This window comes from Aulonocara stuartgranti, assembly GCF_965226115.1.
Source record: "Aulonocara stuartgranti genome assembly, chromosome: 5".
In the NCBI taxonomy this organism is placed as follows: Eukaryota; Metazoa; Chordata; class Actinopteri; order Cichliformes; family Cichlidae; genus Aulonocara; species Aulonocara stuartgranti.
In genome coordinates, this window is record NC_138943.1 from 38685696 (window position 1) to 38704226 (window position 18531).

The following is an 18531-nucleotide window of genomic DNA, read 5'->3' on the forward strand; positions in this document are numbered from 1 at the left end:
ATTCTGCTTCATGGATTGTTTTCTTATTCTCATAGTGATGATGATGATTATTTCTTGTTTCTGTTTATTCGTGCTTAAGGATTTGTTCTCAGTTATATCTCACGTTTAGTTTAGTTCAGGTTCCATGTGTCATTCTCTGTCTGTCTCTCAATGTAAAGTCTGCATGCTTGTTTAGTAATTCATGTTTCCTGTTTTATTGTGAAAGTCTTTGTCTTATGTTAGTGTGTGCAGCTCTGTTCCCCCCGTCTCGTTAACCCTGATCTCTCCCAGCTGTGTCTCCCTCCTGTTGCCCATTCGCTGATTACCACCCTGTGTATATTAGCCCTGTGTTTTCCTGTGCTCAGTGTCGCGTCGTACCCTCAGATTATGCCTGTGTGTTTCGGTTTTCCATATTCCATGGTCACTTCATGGTCACTGTTTCTTTGGTTTCTGTATTCATGTCACTTGACGTTTGGTTTTCATGTCAACAATAAAAGCTGAGGTTCTGATTTATAATTCTGTGTTCGAGTCCTGCGCTTGGATCCTCCTCTCCGCCTGCCCGCACACAGAGCCCTGACAGAACGACGCGACCATAAGATGGATCCAGCGGACTCACCTTTTGCCTCAGAGGGAAAGTACCTCGCACAGCTGTGGGATTATTGCTGGCGCATAATTCACGCTGTGGATAACTACAAGAGGCTTCTAGAGGTAGTGTTTCTAGACAACTTCTTGTCATCCCCTACCTTCGCCATAACCTTTCTGGACATTAACGGATTAAAAACGATAGTAACAGCTCTGAGAGCCAGTTTTTGTTTTGAACTGTTTGGCATGGGCGGCCCAGGGAAGGAGGATTCAGCTGCTCTCCTGGAGGCCCTCGCCACTTGGTGCTCTCGACGTCAGCAGTATGTTTTGCCAAGGTTCATTGCCAAGTCGTTCGATCCACCGTTAAAGAAGAAATGCAGCCCTCACCATCATCATCCAACCACACTTCCATTCTCTCCTGTGGTACGGACTGGAGCAGTTGTCATTTTCACACCACAGCAGGAGCAGCCACAGCAGAATTTCTCCAAGCCACCTTCAGCTCAGTTAGCTGATCAGCAGCCACCTTTAGCTCAGTGTCCAGTGTTTGCTGCTCAGCAGCCGCCTGTAGCTCAGTGTCCAGTGTTTCCTGCTCAGCAGCCGCATGTAGCTCAGTGTCCAGTGTCCCCTGCTCAGCATCCACCTGTAGCCCTGTCACCTACTCCACCGCTTTCATCTCAAATTCAGTCACCCGTAGTTCAGTCTTCACCCCGGCTACCCATAGCTCAGGCTCTACCACAATCAGACCTTCTCCAAACATTGTTACAGTCCATAGCCCAGTCAGTAGCGCAGTTAGTGGAGGAATCCTTAGCTTTGTCATCTGCTAAGTCAGTCACTCATCTTCACCCTCAGTCAGGGGTCCCTATTGCCTCTGGTCCTGCTTCTGCTCCAGCTGGAGGGCCTGAGGAGCCAGTCCAGCCTAAGGTTTCGTCTGCTGGGGGTTCGTGAGAACCCAGCCAGCCTCATGTTTCGTCAGCTGGGGGTTTGGGAGAACCCAGCCAGCCTCGAGTTTCGTCTGCTGGGGGGTTTGGGAGAACCCAGCCAGCCTCGAGTTTCGTCTGCTGGGGGTTCGGGAGAACCCAGCAAGCCTCAAGTTTCGTCTGCTGGGGGCCCGAGCCGCCCGTCCAGCCTCCTGCCACGTCTGCTGGAGGGCCCGAGCCGCCCGTCCAGCTTCCAGTCACGTCTGCTGGAGGGCCCGAGCCGCCCATCCAGCTTCCAGTCACGTCTGCTGGAGGGCCCGAGCCGCCCGTCCAGCTTCCAGTCACGTCTGCTGGAGGGTCCGAGGAGCCTGCCCAGCACATCCTCACATCTGCTGACGGTCCGGGGAAGTCTGTTCAGCCGTCATCTGCTGAATCATCCCCCCCGACTTCTACATCATCACCATTCGCATCACCGCCTGCTAGGGCTGCTCGATTATGGCAAAAATGATAATCACGATTATTTTCACTGAAATTGAGATCACGATTATTTGACGATATTTATTTAACCCTTTAAGACCTACTATAGAACCAAGTCCGCCAGAGCTTATATAATTTTTTTACATGTTGTAGTGCCATTTGTGGGAGCATTTCAAGTTGCTATACAACTGTTATAGCCCATATTTTAATAATATGTATGCATTAAGTCCATAGTAACTACATTAATTGCAAAAAAGTGCAATAAACTACAAAAAAATTGAAAATCGTTTTTGTTTTTTTACATATATTTCTACTTGGAGAAATTTAAGAGGTTTATCCCTCAAAACTTTAAATACAAAAAAGTTGCAAAAAATAGTTTACAACAACAGGAAATTTATTTTGAGTGTCTTCATAGTTTTATTTTGGAGATACACCAATTTTTATATACTGCAGGAAAAACAAAAAAACAATCCTATGATGCAAATTTGCAAAGAAAACAGCAGGTGCATCAAAATAAACTATTTCCAGCAGTGCAATTCGAGTTCTAAGCATCCCAGAAACTATTCAGAAAAGTCAAACATGACCAGTATAGGTTTTTAAGGCCTACAAATAAAAAACTACATTTCCGCGAAAATGACGTCACTTCCGGTTTCGGCCAGGAAATGGCGGTCATGCGATAGTTCGCGCTGACTTCTGTTTCACTGTGGGAAGTATTATAAACAGCTGATCGATCGGCAAAGCGTGTTTCTGGAATATTATGTTTTTGTTCCTGCAAGCGCTTTTTATGCAATTTTTGCAAAGCTTTATGTGGAAGGAAACCGTGACTGAGGACAAGCTGATGGCATAAGATGTAAGTACAACTCCTCCAGTTTCATATGCAAAACAAATTATTGCGCTAGCTTACGCGGTTCAGGTTCTACAGGGATTTAAAAATAGTTACACAAAATGGAGTGTGCAGCTCTGACCGTCTTTAAAGGGTTAACAATAACAACGTATTGAATAATGACTTTAAAAAATAATATAAAATAGTGTGCAACACCACTGAAGTTTTTTTACCTCTCTTTTCAACCAACAGCAGTCACTCTCCTCTTCAAATAACTTCTGCTTAGCTTTCTGAGCTTCCCTCGGGTCCTCTTAATCAGCGGTCTCCACCCTTTTTTGCGCCACGGACCGGTTTATGCCCGACAATATTTTCACGGACTGGCCTTTAAGGTGTCGCGGATAAATGAGGGAGGGGCTAATAATCGGCTCAGTCATTTTTAATGATCGTTGAAAGCCCAGATCGTAATCGTGATTAAAATTCGATTAATTGAGCAGCCCTACCGCCTGCAGCGTCGCTGCCGTCAGGTTCCGCGGCCGTCCCGCTGCCGTCAGGTTCCGCAGCCGTCCCGCTGTCTTCATCCACGCCTGGTCCAGCCTCCGTGACTTCATCCACGCCTGGTCCAGCCTCCGTGTCTTCATCCACGCCTGGTCCAGCCTCCGTGTCTTCATCCACGCCTGGTCCTGCCTCCGTGTCTTCATCCACGCCTGGTCCTGCCTCGCCTGGTCCTGCGGTTGCCACGCCACCGTCAGAGCCAGCTCGACCCATTCCGCCTCGCCTCTGCCGGCCGTTTTCCGGGCCTCTAAGGTGGCGTCATGGCCTTCGGGGACCGCCTCCGGAAAGGGTTTGTCGCCGCCGCCATCGCGGCCGACCTCCGGACCTGCTCAGTGGCCGCCACTGCCTTCCAAGTGGTCGGCCTCCAGAACTGTTTGCCCGTCGCGGCCGGCATCGCGGCCGACCTCCAGACCTGCTCAGTGGCCGCCACTGCCTTCCAAGTGGTCGGCCTCCAGAATTGTTTGCCCGTCGCCGCCGTTGCCGTGTGCACGCTCTGCCCCTGGAGCTGTTTGCCCGTCACTGCCGTTGCCGTGTGCACGCTTGGCCCCCTGATCTGTCTTGGCTCTTGTGTTGTCGGCCTCCGGGTCGACCCCCAGACTTTACTGTGGCCTCATGACTAGTCTTGTTTTGTGTTGTCCTGTTTTTGGTTTAATCCGGACTCTTGTGCTCCTTGTTTTTTTTGTTTTGGACCCTCCTTCCTGGACCCCCTCTGCCCGCCCTGGTCTGGTGCTCGGGTTTGTTGTGCTTTTTTGTTTAGGGCTGTCGGGAGCCAACCCTTAGAACATGAGAACGCCATGTTTCATAGTCAGCTTCACTGTAAGTTCTGGGCATCTTGCCAGATAAAGCTCTGAGTCTTAATATAGAGTGAGCATGTGATGCCTTTTCAACACTCTTGACAACATGCTCGACTACTATTTTCTGAACCTCTGGTGGGCCGAGGTCAGTTGGACTCAATATTTGAGGTGTCAAGTTTGGTCTTATGGGGCGTTGGAATGTGCCCTGAATGAGTTCAGGAGGGTGAGCCAGTTCAGTTAAAACTGAAGGTGAGATTCCAAGTTGTGTGGATCCTACCACAGGGCAAGTCTGATCAGCAGTGTCATTTTCAGGGTTTATTTCAGCTGTCTCAGCAGCTTTAATGGTCTTCCCTATTGTGGACATGGCCTCCCGCAACACTTCCTCGAAATCCTTCCCAGTTAACTTGGCTAAACCTTTCAGGTTGCTAATATAAGCTTCAGTAACACTGCCCCCTACGGTCTTGGTATAGACGTCAGTTAAGGCTCGAATGCGGTAACTGACATTTGGATTCTCAGTGGACTGTAAGAGGTAAGGCAGCTTAGGTGCTAATATTTCAACAGCTGCACTGGACTCAAACTCTACAATCTGACTTTTGTGGAATGCAGAAGAGTCATCATCGACAGCGAGTACTCTACGAATAGTACCATGTTGCTCTAGAAACTCAAATACCTCTTTGTCTATCTCTCTATCTGCAACACCGCTAAAAATTATGGCATTTGGTACTTTAATGGCATACTTGTTGTCAAAATCCATTTTCACAGTATGCGAGTTGTCTGATCAAAGGGCAAAAAGGATTCCAATGTTGTCACACAACACTCTAGGCTCCTGGCTGGCTCGCCACTTTTTATTCTATGTAAATGGCCTGTATTTATATAGCGCTTTACTAGTCCCTAAGGATCCCAAAGCGCTTTACATATCCAGTCATCCACCCATTCACACACACATTCACACACTGGTGATGGCAAGCTACATTGTAGCCACAGCCACCCTGGGGTGCACTGACAGAGGCGAGGCTGCCGGACACTGGCGCCACCGGGCCCTCTGACCACCACCAGTAGGCAACGGGTGAAGTGTCTTGCCCAAGGACACAACGACCAAGACTGTCCAAGCCGGAGCTCGAACCGGCAACCTTCCGATTACAAGGCGAACTCCCAACTCTTGAGCCACGATCGCCCCTATGTAGCACTGGTGGTGCAATACTAGTGGGCATGTAAGACCTGTTAGTGCTACTTCTAGCCTTTTTTGCATGTAGTACAGGCAGTATAGTTACCTTTAACCGCAGTATGAGGACAGAGGGGAAATATGGGCCAGATCGGAGAGGTTCTAGATTCGTAGGAGCCAAGGGTGTCTGACAACAGAGGACTTCTACACAGTAGGTGTAAAAAAACAAACAAAATTGCATTTATTAACAGTTATCAACGTTTAGCAGGTTGTGCACATTTAACAAAAGTAGAGTGCGCTTCGTGGAAACAAAATTGAATAAAATAAACCCCATGTCGCAGGTTGCCATTGGGGATCCACACGCAGGACTCCTGATTTGCAAGTTAACAATAAAAGTTTATTTACAGTTTCTTCACCGAGTGTATTTACAGGCTGGGGTAGTGGTATATACTGTACAAGACGTGAGGGGGCAGGGCTCCAGGGATCCGGGGAAAAGGGGAATCACACACACGCTCCACTCCGACCTCTCTCTCTACTAGTGACCAGTTGCTCCTTCCACACACCGCTCGAGGAAACACAGGGATGGGTCCGGGAAATCTAGGTACAAAGATACACACGTTAATATCTAGCACGCAGGCACGAGAAACCTGACAAGAGTTTAACAACGATCCACCGCTGAACAACAGACCTCTTACCTCTTAAGAACCAGCTGGTCTTGATGAGGTCCAGGTGTTTCCAATGCAGGGAGGCGTGGGCCGAGAGCGTGAACCCACCATGAGTTCCACCCCAGCAAAACAGGAGAGAGAGAGAGAGAAACAAAGAGAGAGAAAGAGAGACCGAGAGATAGGAGCATAATGATCAGCCCCTTGCTGATCCCCCAGGCCGTGACACCCCACAAATAGTCGACCCAAGGATATATTGTCTTTTGTGTCCTTTTTTAAAAGTCTGTTGCAGTCTCTCAATGTTCAGTAGTCACTCAGTGTGTTTGTAACCAGTCGGGTTACAATCTACCAGTTCATCCGGCTCTTTGGGCTGGGCTCGCCATCCAGTACTGGAAAAGGGATCCTCGATTCTTCTCAGGTCCTCAAAACCAATCCAATCGAAGTAAGCAAAGAAAAAAAACCTGACCATGTAAAGCAACAAATGCTACACGGGGCTTCACAGTGCTCACGTTGGCTCACGGCCTTCGGAACACACTATCACTCTCATTATTTTCAGCGAAGAAGGACTTTTACTTTCCAGTTAGCTTCTTCACCGCACGGGTAATGGATCTTTCACCGTCTCTGTCTCTGGCGTATCTGACTGGTACACGAAGGCACACACAGGTGTCCAAGCAGCGCACACAGGTTGGGGGAAGGTCAGACCAGCCAATGAGTGGTTGCTCAGTGGATCTAACAAACACACTCTAAAGGACAAAGTCCTGCCTCTATACCATTTATCCACATATTAGTTAAACTTATGTTTACATGCTTTTTATTAGTATTTATTATATTTAATAAATATAGACATGTGCGGAATCCACAGAAACCTCAGAATCTCAGCTAAAATGTCATATAAACCATTTCTACAACTACCAAACACACCGAAAACAAGCTGTGATTAAACGAGCAGTTATGTAAATGCACAGAAGTCCGCTAAACAAACAAAACCCAACCAGAAATTCTTCAGACTTCATGTAACCGGCTAAAGATAGGCTGGTTAGCTTCCAGGGCTATCACTGACTCCACACACCAAGTTTCACCACGATCAGACCAAAATTCACTGAATGAGCTGCAAAAGAAGACCACAAAAACAAACAGCGGCGCAAATGCGCTAGGACAGAAATTGGCTTACCGTCCCGAGTTCCTCCATTATTTTCGCTGGTAGCCGGTAGCCACGTGATTACCAGTAGTTACCATGCCTACCTAGCCACATCAGAGCTGTTTACCGTCAACAACCTCCATTTTAGACCCACCTACGTGACTGGACAGACGCCACATGCAGTAAATTTGGTAAAAACGTGGGTTTTGGCATTACAACGTCTGATTGGTTGAAGTGACGTGAACGTGACATCATTACTGTGAATCTATTGGCTCAAACGATTAAAAAGAGGTGTCAATCATGCAAATTGACCAAAAGACACCAAAGTTACAGGCCCTCGGAGTTTAAAGGGCCAGAGACCAATTAAACGCTTCATGCGCACTGCAGAAAAGGGCCATTACAATGTAAATGTGTGGTTAATTCTTCAAAAATCTATTTTTAAAAAAAGCATTTTTAGGCCTGTTAATAAAATGTATTATTAATCTGCTCTTTAATACCTAAAAAAATCAACTGGCATGGTGTCCAATTGTGTGCCAAAATTGGACATTTTTGTACGTCTGGATATTCATGTATTGACAGGGCTGTAATTTTTCACTGTTTCACTTTAGAAACATAAATCTTTGCACAGATGATGTTTATATGTTGGTTACTGAATTTCTGGAACCAAATGTGATCTGAGGCATATTTTTAAAAGGGTTATCTGCTAAAATAAAAAAAAAATAAAAAGAATTAGGCGAGGATAAAATCTACTTACTTTTTCTGTGTTCCAGTCTCAGTAACTTTAACACAGTAATATCTGCTTCAATATTTACACCTCTGATGAAATTTCCCAAGTGTTAGCTTTATTTTGATACCAAGATTGTAAGGACAGAGTTTGTAATTGCAGAGAAATAATCAATAAAATTTGGGCATTACATTTTCGAGCAGGAAGCTCAGAAACCCCCCTGGGGCTTAAGAGGTAAAGATAATATTGTTTCTCTTTCTATCTTAAACACACCTAAACGCACTCACATTACGGTCCAACATCCATTTCGATATTCTGCTTTTAAGTGAGGTATTTTTGCATCATGCAATAAATATTTGTATTTTCTGTATCACTATGAGCTTTGTCTGTTTCCTTTCTCTGTTGTGAAGATAACTGAGACTTGAGATCCGGCTGACCTTTCACTTTCATTTGTGAATGCTTTGTAAGGCAAACCTTGTTGTGTGACCTCAATTAATTTGAGATCACACAAAGTACTAAAGCTAACAGCTAATAAAATAAGTACACACTCAACCAACTAGTTTCATATATGCATACATTTTCATCTAAGTTCTTCTTTCATCAGTTGCTAAATGATACCGTGAACTATGAACAGCTGTTTAATAACTTTTTTGTAGATGACATAAAATTTCATAAAAATGCTATTATTAAACATGTATGAGCGTATTACGCCATTAATTATCCATGTTTATAAATTACATACCAGCGAGTTAACTATTCATTAATGCTTTACTAAAGCTTTTAAGTGTATAGTCATTATAAAGTGTCACCATGAGGAGTAAATCATGTACCTTCCAAAATACACTTTGTCATTTTTACTGTTTTTCTAAGCAAAGACAATTTTTATTTGATGTCTTTTTCTCCTTTTTCCGGGTTATTTACAGAAGCCAGGGATGGATGTAGCTGACAGTTATGTGACATTTGTCCGTCATTCCCAGGACATGCTGCGGGAGAAGGTCAATGAGGAGGTGTATGTAGAGCGAATATTTGATGTAAGTAAGCTACAGCATTGCCTCTTTTCTCCAAATCAAAGAGTAACACCAAAGTTTCATTTACTTCATTTGCGCTTAATGTGCAGCTGTCAGGTAAATATTTAGTTTCACATCATTGCAAGTGAAAAGAGAACAGTAAATGTTCGCAAGTATTAAGGTTTGCTTGTTTTTTTTTTTAAAGGGTTTTTTTAAAATTAATGTATAGTTGGAGGTGAGTTAAACAAACCAAACACACAGCACTTTAAGCTACTGCAGTTCTTACATTCAGTGTAACAGAGATTCCAAATAACAAACGTAGGCAACGAGATTGGTTGTTTGTTATTTGTTACTGCTGGACAAGAACAAATGCTAACAACTGCAAGCAGATAACTCCAGGAGGATCCAAGGCCTGCACAAAAGTGTACAAAAAAAAGTTCGCTCTTTCTGCATGTGATATACACAATGAGTGAGTTGATATATTTACAAAAAGTGCCATGTAAAGATCATGTAACAGGCACAAAGCCTGACATGACTAAGGCCTCTTCGCAAGAAGTACACAGAGTTATTATAGAGATTTGGAGGCCAAGGATAGAACAGGAATGCTGCTGGAACCCAAAATGTCCAGATGTTGGGAGGAAAACATACAGCAGCTGATATTTCAATATGAAGCTCACAAACTCAGCAATGCGCAGAGGGACATTCAGAGACTGTAAGAAAGTGGAAAGGTCACAGTGTCTTATTAAAACAGTACACAGGTTTTTTTTAATAAAAAGACAAAAAAAAATAAGCAAACAAGCAAAACTGGCAGTTACTAATGTTTTGTAAACTCTGAAGAGTACACAGAGCTCAGGGCTTTTGTTAACAGGTGATACAAATTCCCATAGTCAACACTCTACTCCATAGCTTAGAGTGCATTGACGTATATTTCAATTACTGCCTCACAGGAGAGGAGAGAAGCCAAATGCAAGACATTGACATTGACACCCAGGTTTGTGAATGTGATAACTCAGGGATGAGGCAATGTAGGAGTTTGAAATTGATACCTCAGTGCATCTATTAAAAATCTCGGAAGGTCTCATTGACCTCAACCGTAAGGTCAAAGGTCAATGAGATTCATGAGAGCCAAAGTTTTCTGAAAATCTTGTGAATGCGCTAATTTGAGAATGAGGGGAAGTAGATTTTTGAATTGATGCCATAGGTGTTTCTATGGCAAGCCGAGGGGTAGCACTGGCAGCGGACAGTACTAGTTTAAAAACCTCTGGTTAACTTTCATGCATTACAGTTAAATTAAAGTGCATTAAGACAAACCTTAAAAATTTACAGTAGTGTTCAAGAGTCTTGAGCCATCTAACCTCTATTTGTATTTTGATAGAAAAATGAAATATAGGTACAGTGATTTACTGAAATGTTCAAACATACGTGGAAATACAGTTTATAAAACACTGTAAAGGCAGAGTTTTTATTCTGTTTGAAAGTCGATCTTTGGTATGACCAAGTTTACTCTTCAACACCATCTGAACTCTGTCCAAGCCCACTTGTAATTTCTGTAACTACTCCTCAAGAAAGGTTCTTCATGCTTCGTGAAGGACATTTCAAAGTTGCTCTTAGATGTTGGCTGCCCTCTGTTATGTTTGTTTGTCATCAAGATGATCACACACGGCTTCAGTAATGATTTGGTCCAAGCTCTTAGGAGGTGAATCTATGACAGATAATGTTCCATTATGTGTTTTTCTATCCAGGTATGCTTTCACTGCATTGATATTTTGATTGGGGTCATTGTTATTCTGAAAAATGAAGTTGCTGCTATCCATCAATTCTCTTCCACTTATTCAATTCAAGGTTGCTGAGGAGCTCAAGCCTATCCCAACTACCATAAACAGGCCATAATATTAGACAGGTCACCAGGCTGTCCCAGGGCTAACATAGAGAAAGAGACAACTTTGTCCTGTCTCCCTCCCCTCACCCAAACTGGTCAATGAGCTTTGTAAGGTTTCTTCCTGTTAAAAGGGAGTTTTTCCTTCCCACTATCGCCAAAGTGCTTGTTCATAGAGGGTCATCTGATTGCTGGAGTAATTCTGTATTCTTTTGGGGTATTTACCTTACAATATAAAGCACCTTTATAGGGACTGTTGTTGTGATTTGGCGCTATATATATAAAATTGAATTGAATTGTTAACCCCTTCAGACTTGTTGCTGATTTCAAGTCCAGTTCTTGTGTAGTCTGGCATGCTTCAGCCTTTTCTGATGATTCTGTTCCTTAAGATTGGCTTCTGGACAGCCGTCCTTCCAATGAGACCAAATCTAATGAGAAACAGGACATGGATTAACTGATGGGTCATTTGCATCACTGTGTGAGGTCTGGATTTTTTTCTGTATTTCCCCATTGTTAATGTGCTCTAAATAGTTTTTCACAGCTGTCAATTCTTCTTTTGCTCTCAACTTATTTAACTGCTGGGATGTTTCACTCGTGTTTGAAGCTTTCTGAAAAATGTGGCTAATCACAGTTAGATTTGAAGAGCTTTTCCCCTTAATAAACTTCTTTGTTTAGTGTCACAATTTGTTTGATGATTTGAAAACTATCCCAAAAAGTTTCATAGCACTTTAGGTGTCATATTTGATTACTTTTCTTGGCAGAGTTTAATTTAATGGCCTGGCTTCCTTTCTTATTAAACATACACTTCCAGTCACTGTGACCAAATAGTTCAGTCTTTGTTCCATTAGACCACAATAGAAAAGATTTCCATCTGGGCAACTACAAATTTCTGTTGAGTTTAAATGTATTGCGATACTGCGATATCTGCTTCTAATAAAACATATATTTACACATATTCTTAAACTCTCTAAATATAGTAGTCAGGTGTTATATATATTAGTCAATAAAGAAAAAACAGGTTTTCTCAATGTTCATAGTTTTACTGTATGAGATAATAACACCAGGAAAAAGGGAAAAACATTCATTTGGTGAGTAAAAGAGACATACGGCTGCTTTCCAAGTCAAAGTTTTTTATAAAACACAAAGAGAAAGAAGTAACATGTATTTACAAGAATGTACAGTGAAAAATATAATATAAAAACAAACATGCATCGCCTTCAAAAATTTGAAGATACTTCAAATAAATTGTCGTTTGAATAAAAAAAAAGGATAAAAGGTAAATGGGTGCAAATAACTTTGTTGTTTGCAAAACTGGTGCATATGATTTCAAAATTGACAATTTATATTTGCATTTAAAGTTATATATAACTTTTTCTACTCAGATTTTATGTTTTTTGTCTGATTTTAGATCAATTGCGTTAATACAGTAGTCAAAATTAAAACATAACTGTAAATTCAGACACGTGAGGTTGTGCTGAAAAGAATGAGACCAAGCAAGGCAAAGTAAACAGTTTTTAAAGGTAAACTGTGGAGGAAACATCAAAAGTAGTTAAAAAATGGCCATTATACCCTAGACCCCAGAGGGTTAAACATTTTTTTAAAGTAACGCAATAGTTACTTTTCAAGTAATTAATTACTTTTAGAATCTTGTAACTCAGTTACTAACTGAGTTACTTTTTTGAAGAAGTAACTAGTAGCTATAATTAATTACTTTTTCAAAGTAACTTGCCCAACACTGGTCATAAATTATATAGGTACACTGCACAGTCACTCGCCTAACCTACTGATAGAATTTCATTTAAAAACAAACTTTTGGGTTTTGTCTATGTCACAAATATTTCAATCCAGTGGAATATAACTTTATTTATATAAGTGTCATATCACAATAATAATTGTCTCTAGGTGCTTTGTATTGTGAAGGAAAGACCGTGCATTAATAGAGAAAAATTTACATCCTGTTAGAAAAATTAAGGAGGACCGACGTAAAAAAAAGTTAAGTCGAGAGAGATGCTGAGATTTTTCACTTTATCCAACTTCATCAAACAAAAAGATTTTTATACTCTTGTTTGTCAGAGGTAGAAAATGTTAAAAGGAACTATTCCTGTGAACACGATTCCTCTGTGTGAAGATGACGAAGCTACCAAAAGGCTGCCGCTGTACACTGTGCCCGGCCAAAGCACCGCCCAATTATAGTTTGGAACCACAGATAATGAAGTAACAGGATGATGTTTGATACATGTGCACAGTTAAAGACTTACACACTGTCCTTTCCATCTTTCCATCAATTGTTTGACTGTCTACATTATTACAGTTCACTTGATAATTACTAATAACTTCACTTAATGACTTGTTGCAGTCCTGAATTTGAGATATGAACATATCCTGCGCCTAACCATTTGTGAAATGGCCACGGGCCAGGAGTGCAGTCTTTTGTTGTGGGGTCATGTGGATCTGTTTTATTGGTTGCTGACAGTTTAGTTAAATACTGATCCTGGTTCCTTGATATGTTTTTTGCTTACAAACCTTACATGCCTGCTTACAAACAAAGGCTAAAGCAGCAACCACCAATCAGGAGTGAGGTCGCTCGCTGGACGGACCAATCAGTGGCCGCGCTGCAGGACGCACTGGATGACGCAGACATGTTTCGGCGCAGCTCTGATGACATCAACATGTTTACGGAAGCGGTTGAGGGATTTATCGGGAAACTAGCGGACGACACAGCAGAAGGAACTATCATCCGAACGTTTCCCAACCAGAAGCCGTGGGTGGATAAAAACATCCGCGACGCTCTGAGATCACGCACCGCTGCCTACAATGAAGGGCTCGTCTCCGGTAATATGGACCTATACAAGGCTGCGTCCTACAACGTGCGCAGCGCGGTCAGAAAGGCAAAGTGGAGATAAGGGGAAAACTAGAGTCACAGCTCATAGTGCGACTCTAGGAGCCTGTGGAAAGGACTGCGGACTATAACGGACTATAAACGACCAGCTTCTTCAATGATGAATGCCGACACTTCACTGGCTGATGAGCTGAACACGTTTTATGCTCGCTGCGACGCCACAGCAATTAAAACAACAAACGGCTGCGCGCGCTCGGAGTGCACCAGTGAAGAAAATGCATTCATCATCACAGAGCATGCCGTGAGGAACACCTTCAGGAGGGTGAACACCAGGAAGACAGCAGGACCAGATGCAATCCCTGGCCGGGTCCTTAGAGCCTGCGCTGATCAACTAGCACCGGTGTTCACAGAGATCTTCAACCTCTCCCTGGCCCAAGCTGTGGTTCCCACGTGCTTCAAACAGTCCATTATTGTTCCTGTTCCAAAGAAACAACAGCCCGCTTGCCACAATGACTACCGTCCAGTAGCACTGACTTCAATTGTGATGAAGTGTTTTGAAAGGCTGATGAGAGATCACATCACTTCTTCACTTCCTGCTACCATCGACTCACTTCAGTTTGCTTACCGGACTAATCGTTCCACAGACGATGCCATATCTCACCTGCTCCACACATCCCTGAGTCACCTGGACACTGGCAGAGGGAATTATGTTAGGATGCTGTTCGTGGACTACAGTTCAGCATTCAACACAATAATTCCCTCTAAGCACCAAGTTGAAGGATCTAGGACTCAGCTCATCACTGTGTCAGTGGATCCTCAACTTCATCACAGACAGACCCCAATCAGTGAGGGTGGGAAAACAAGTCTCCCCCTCCATCTCACTCAGCACTGGAGTGCCTCAGGGCTGTGTTTTAAGCCCCCTGCTGTACTCACTGTACACTTATGACTGTGTAGCCACATCCGACACCACCTCCATTCTCAAGTTTTCTGACGACACTGCTGTTGTGGGCCTGATCTCCGACAACATCGAGACGGCCTACCTGGAGGAGATTAGGAACCTGGAGACCTGGTGCCAGGAGAATAACCTCCTCCTAAACATCAGCAAGACTAAGGAGCTGATCGTGGACTTCACTACAAAGCAGGCGAGGAATTATGAGCCCCTGGTCATCAGTAACACACCAGTGGAGAGAGTGGACAGTTTCCGATACCTGGGTGTCCACATCACTCAGGACCTGTCATAGTCCTGTCACATCAACTCCCTGGTTAAGAAAGCCCGTCAGCGTCTCTTCTTCCTCAGAAGACTTAGAGACTTCCATCTGCCACTGAAGGTGCTCAAGAACTTCTACTCCTGCACCATCGAGAGCGTCCTGACGGCAAACATCTGCACCTGGTTTGGGAACAGCACCAAGCAGGACAGACGAGATCTGCAAAGGGTGGTGCGCTCGGCAGAACGCATCATTCAATCAGAGCTCCCTGACCTGCTGTCCATCTACACCAAGCGTTTATTTATTTTTTTAACAGCGCATTGTGTTCTGCGTCCTGATTGGCTGTAGACTGTAGATTGTCAGTCAATCTCGTGCCGTGTCTCCTGTACAGTACAGGATGTGTTGAGCTTGTCAAATTTACATAAATTGCTAGCAGTGTGACTCTGAAGTGCTGTACTATATGTTTGTACGTTTTCTCCCTAACAAACAACAATGTCGACGAATCATTTTGCACCGTCAAAGGCAACCGCGTGTGCCTTTGGTTTCATTCTATAATACTGGGCTTATTTTTCTATAAAGGTTTGAACTTTGAGAGTTTAAACAAGAGAGAAAAATGTGAAAATGTCTGAGAAAAGTGTATAAAGTGTGTAGTGACGGGTTTTACAGCCTTTAAACATCTATAATAATTGTAAAAAATAAAGTTGGCTACTTCACGGGTTTCACCTATCACCTTTCACACGACGGACCACTGTATATGCTAACTAACAACAGATACAGATATCGAATACATATAGAAAATAAGAAATATATGATATTATGAGCTGACGAAATATAACTGGGACATGATGTGCAAAATGCTTTCACTGAATCCAGTGTGCAAAGTTTTTATAGCCAGAGTAAATAAGTGTGTTATTGCAACATGTTAACTGAGCAGTGATCTGAGGGGCCGTTGTTGTAGTCTGACAGCCCAGGGAAAGAAACTATTCTTATGCCGTGAGGTGTTGGTTCTGATGGACCGCAGCCAGGGGGAGGTGTCACAAACAGTTTGTGTCCAGTGTGAGGGGTCCCCAGCAATATTCCTTGCCTGCCTCAGTGTCCTGCAGTTGTACAGGTCTTGTAGGGAAGGCAGATTGTAGCCAATCACCTTCTTAGACACACTGCAGTCTGTGTACCAGATGGTAATGGAGGAGGTGAGGATTGATTAATTGATGGAGGAGTAAAACTGCACCATCATTGACTTTGACAGGTTGTATTTTTTCAGCTGGTGCAGGAAGGACATTCTCTGCTATGCCTTGTTTATGAGAGAGCTGATGTTAAGCTCCCACTTTAGGTCCTGGGAGGTGCTGATTCCATGAAGAAGAAGGCCTTCACTGTCTCCACTGGGCAGGCATACAGGAAGATGGGATCTGGGGAGGCTGGTTTCAACCTGAAGTCCACTATCATCTCTCTGTTATGGCAGCATTGAGCTCCAGATTGCTGGCACTGCATCAGGTCACAAGACTGTCAGTCTCGCTCCTATAGGCCGACTCATCTCCACCTGCACCTGTGGTGTCATCTGCAAGCTTCAGTTTGACGGACTGGTGTCTGGAGGTGCGGCTTTTAAGTGTACATGGAGAAATGCGGAGGAGAAAGTACACAGCCTTTCTGATTCCATTATCAATATCACTTATAGGTGAACTGGAAGCTAATAGAGCTGTTTAAGAACATGACTAAGGGATGGATCCACTCGAAAAGGAAAGTTTAAAACCTAATCTTAAAAGTAGAGAGTGTCTGTTTCCATAATCTAAACTGAGAGCACAAGGGCCTGAAAATTCTCCTTGCTGGGTTATCTCTAAACTGGATCACAGAACAAGAATCTTAGTCAAGCATGCCCATTTCTTTATTGTGTCCTGATATGTACAGTTGGCCCTACCTGCCTGTAGCATTGTGTTAAATCAAAGCCTTTAGGTTTATTCCTTCTTCTGTGATCTCTCTGTCTGTATGTCCTCACACAGGCTGACAGAAAGATGTCTGGCGCTAGATGTTTGCTGTTTGTTTCTACAGCTTGATCTGTTACTTTGCCATGCATCCTGTTCTCCTCCACAAGAGCATTTCTAATGGAATTTGTCTCAGGCAGTCTCCTCTGTTGTCAGTCTGTATCAGTTCTCCCTGCAGCATTACAAGGGCCAGTGAAGGTGTCTGTAGCTGCTGCCTACAGCTCTGTTGTGCTTTTCTTGTCACTCAGTCTTTAAAAAAATCAACAACAAAACCCCCCAAAACAAAGCCCTGTTTTCTCTCTGTTAGCTTTGTGCAATAATGCAGTGCATACGCCACACTTAGAAAGGTTCCTTGTGTCAAATAAATAAATAAATGGAAAATCACTGGCACGTTCTTCAAAAGGTGGTTGGTTCCAAAATTTAAGCCGCTGACATTAATTGTTGTAAAACTGTTGTAGGAAATTTGCTACTATTTTGAAACATGAGCCACCATCAGCCAGAGTTACAGTCCACCACATCAAAGGGCCTGCTGTGTGTGCACGTGAGTGCTGGGGTAGGGGTTGTCATCTTGAATTAACATGGATGGATTCTCTTTAGTCTTTACTTTGTTATGCAACCCCAATTCGGTTGAACAGATTCAAGTACAGACTGTACGTCTAAAAATAAATATTTTCTGGAGTTCCACAGAATTATATCCTTGGGCCTATATTTTCCACATATACACTGGGCCACCTACACATGAGACCAAGGGTCAGCAACCTTGGGCACGCGTGCCCCAGCTGGCACGCGAAGAGTTAACTGATGGCACAAGCATAGCTGGACGGGCCGATGATTTTTTTCAGCACCACGGAAAAACACGGATACATCCGTAGAATTCACAATGTGTTTTCGGGACTTTCAGGTGTTTAGACCAATGTTTTCTTTTCTGATCAAACCAGAAAGGTTTGTCAGCTGGATTTGTCTCGCATTAACTGGCTCGAAACAGAGGACATCGAAATGCAGCTGATTGAACTGAAAAGCTCGACTCTGTGGGGTCAAAGTTTGCAGAACTACAGACGCAGCTGGAATCCACAGCTGTGCGTGTTCATGGAGCTGCATGTTCACCTGCTGGACGTCACTACCTGACAGGTTTAACTGTCTTCAGAACATTGCAGAGGCCTTATTGACAGTGTTTGGCTCCACACGTCTGTGTGAGCAGGTTTTCTCTCACATGAGTCCTCAGGTCTGAATGCTGGACACTGGGAGACCTGTGTCTCTGAGTGGGAGACCAGAGATCACATTAACATGTGTGTCTCTGTATCAACAAACATGTCATATTGGCCCAGTTTATTTTTCTTATCATTGTTGTGAGGAGACCATAAATAGCATTTGTATTTTCTGTTGTACAGTTCATTTGCTGTTATGGATAAAAAGTCTTTTTTTTGTTTCCAAACAGCTGATAAGTATTCGCTGACAGCTGCCAACATCTGCGAACAAATATAATCCTATAAAGTTGTTCTATATAGTGTGTAACTGTTAATATAGAGCGTTATTACATTTATTGCTAATGCAGTCATATGGCACATTGGCTTCTGAGGAAATTTTAGATGCACTCGTCATCATGCCGACCCCTGCATTAGACCTATAGACGGTACCTATTTCCCAGATTTATTACCATGTTGAAAGTTCTCCAAATGCATTTTGCTCTTTTGTTAATTATTTCATTTAATTCTGGTTTTAGTTTTCTCTGGTGCTACAATGCCTTACCACAATAACATATAATTAACATTCTAATGACCTGTTCTTTATAAGTCACCTTGGGCAATACACTGCCAACTT

At 43.2% G+C, this 18531-nt stretch overlaps 1 protein-coding gene across 1 annotated transcript in view; it reads left to right on the plus strand.

Moving 5' to 3' along the window:
- Positions 1-18531, plus strand: part of LOC309707029 (calcium-dependent secretion activator 1) — a 254314-nt gene that overhangs the window by 206896 nt on the left and 28887 nt on the right. The window contains exon 24 of the mRNA XM_082534125.1: positions 8734-8841. Within this exon, the coding sequence (XP_082390251.1) occupies positions 8734-8841 (108 nt within the window). The remainder of the gene's footprint in view (positions 1-8733; positions 8842-18531) is intronic.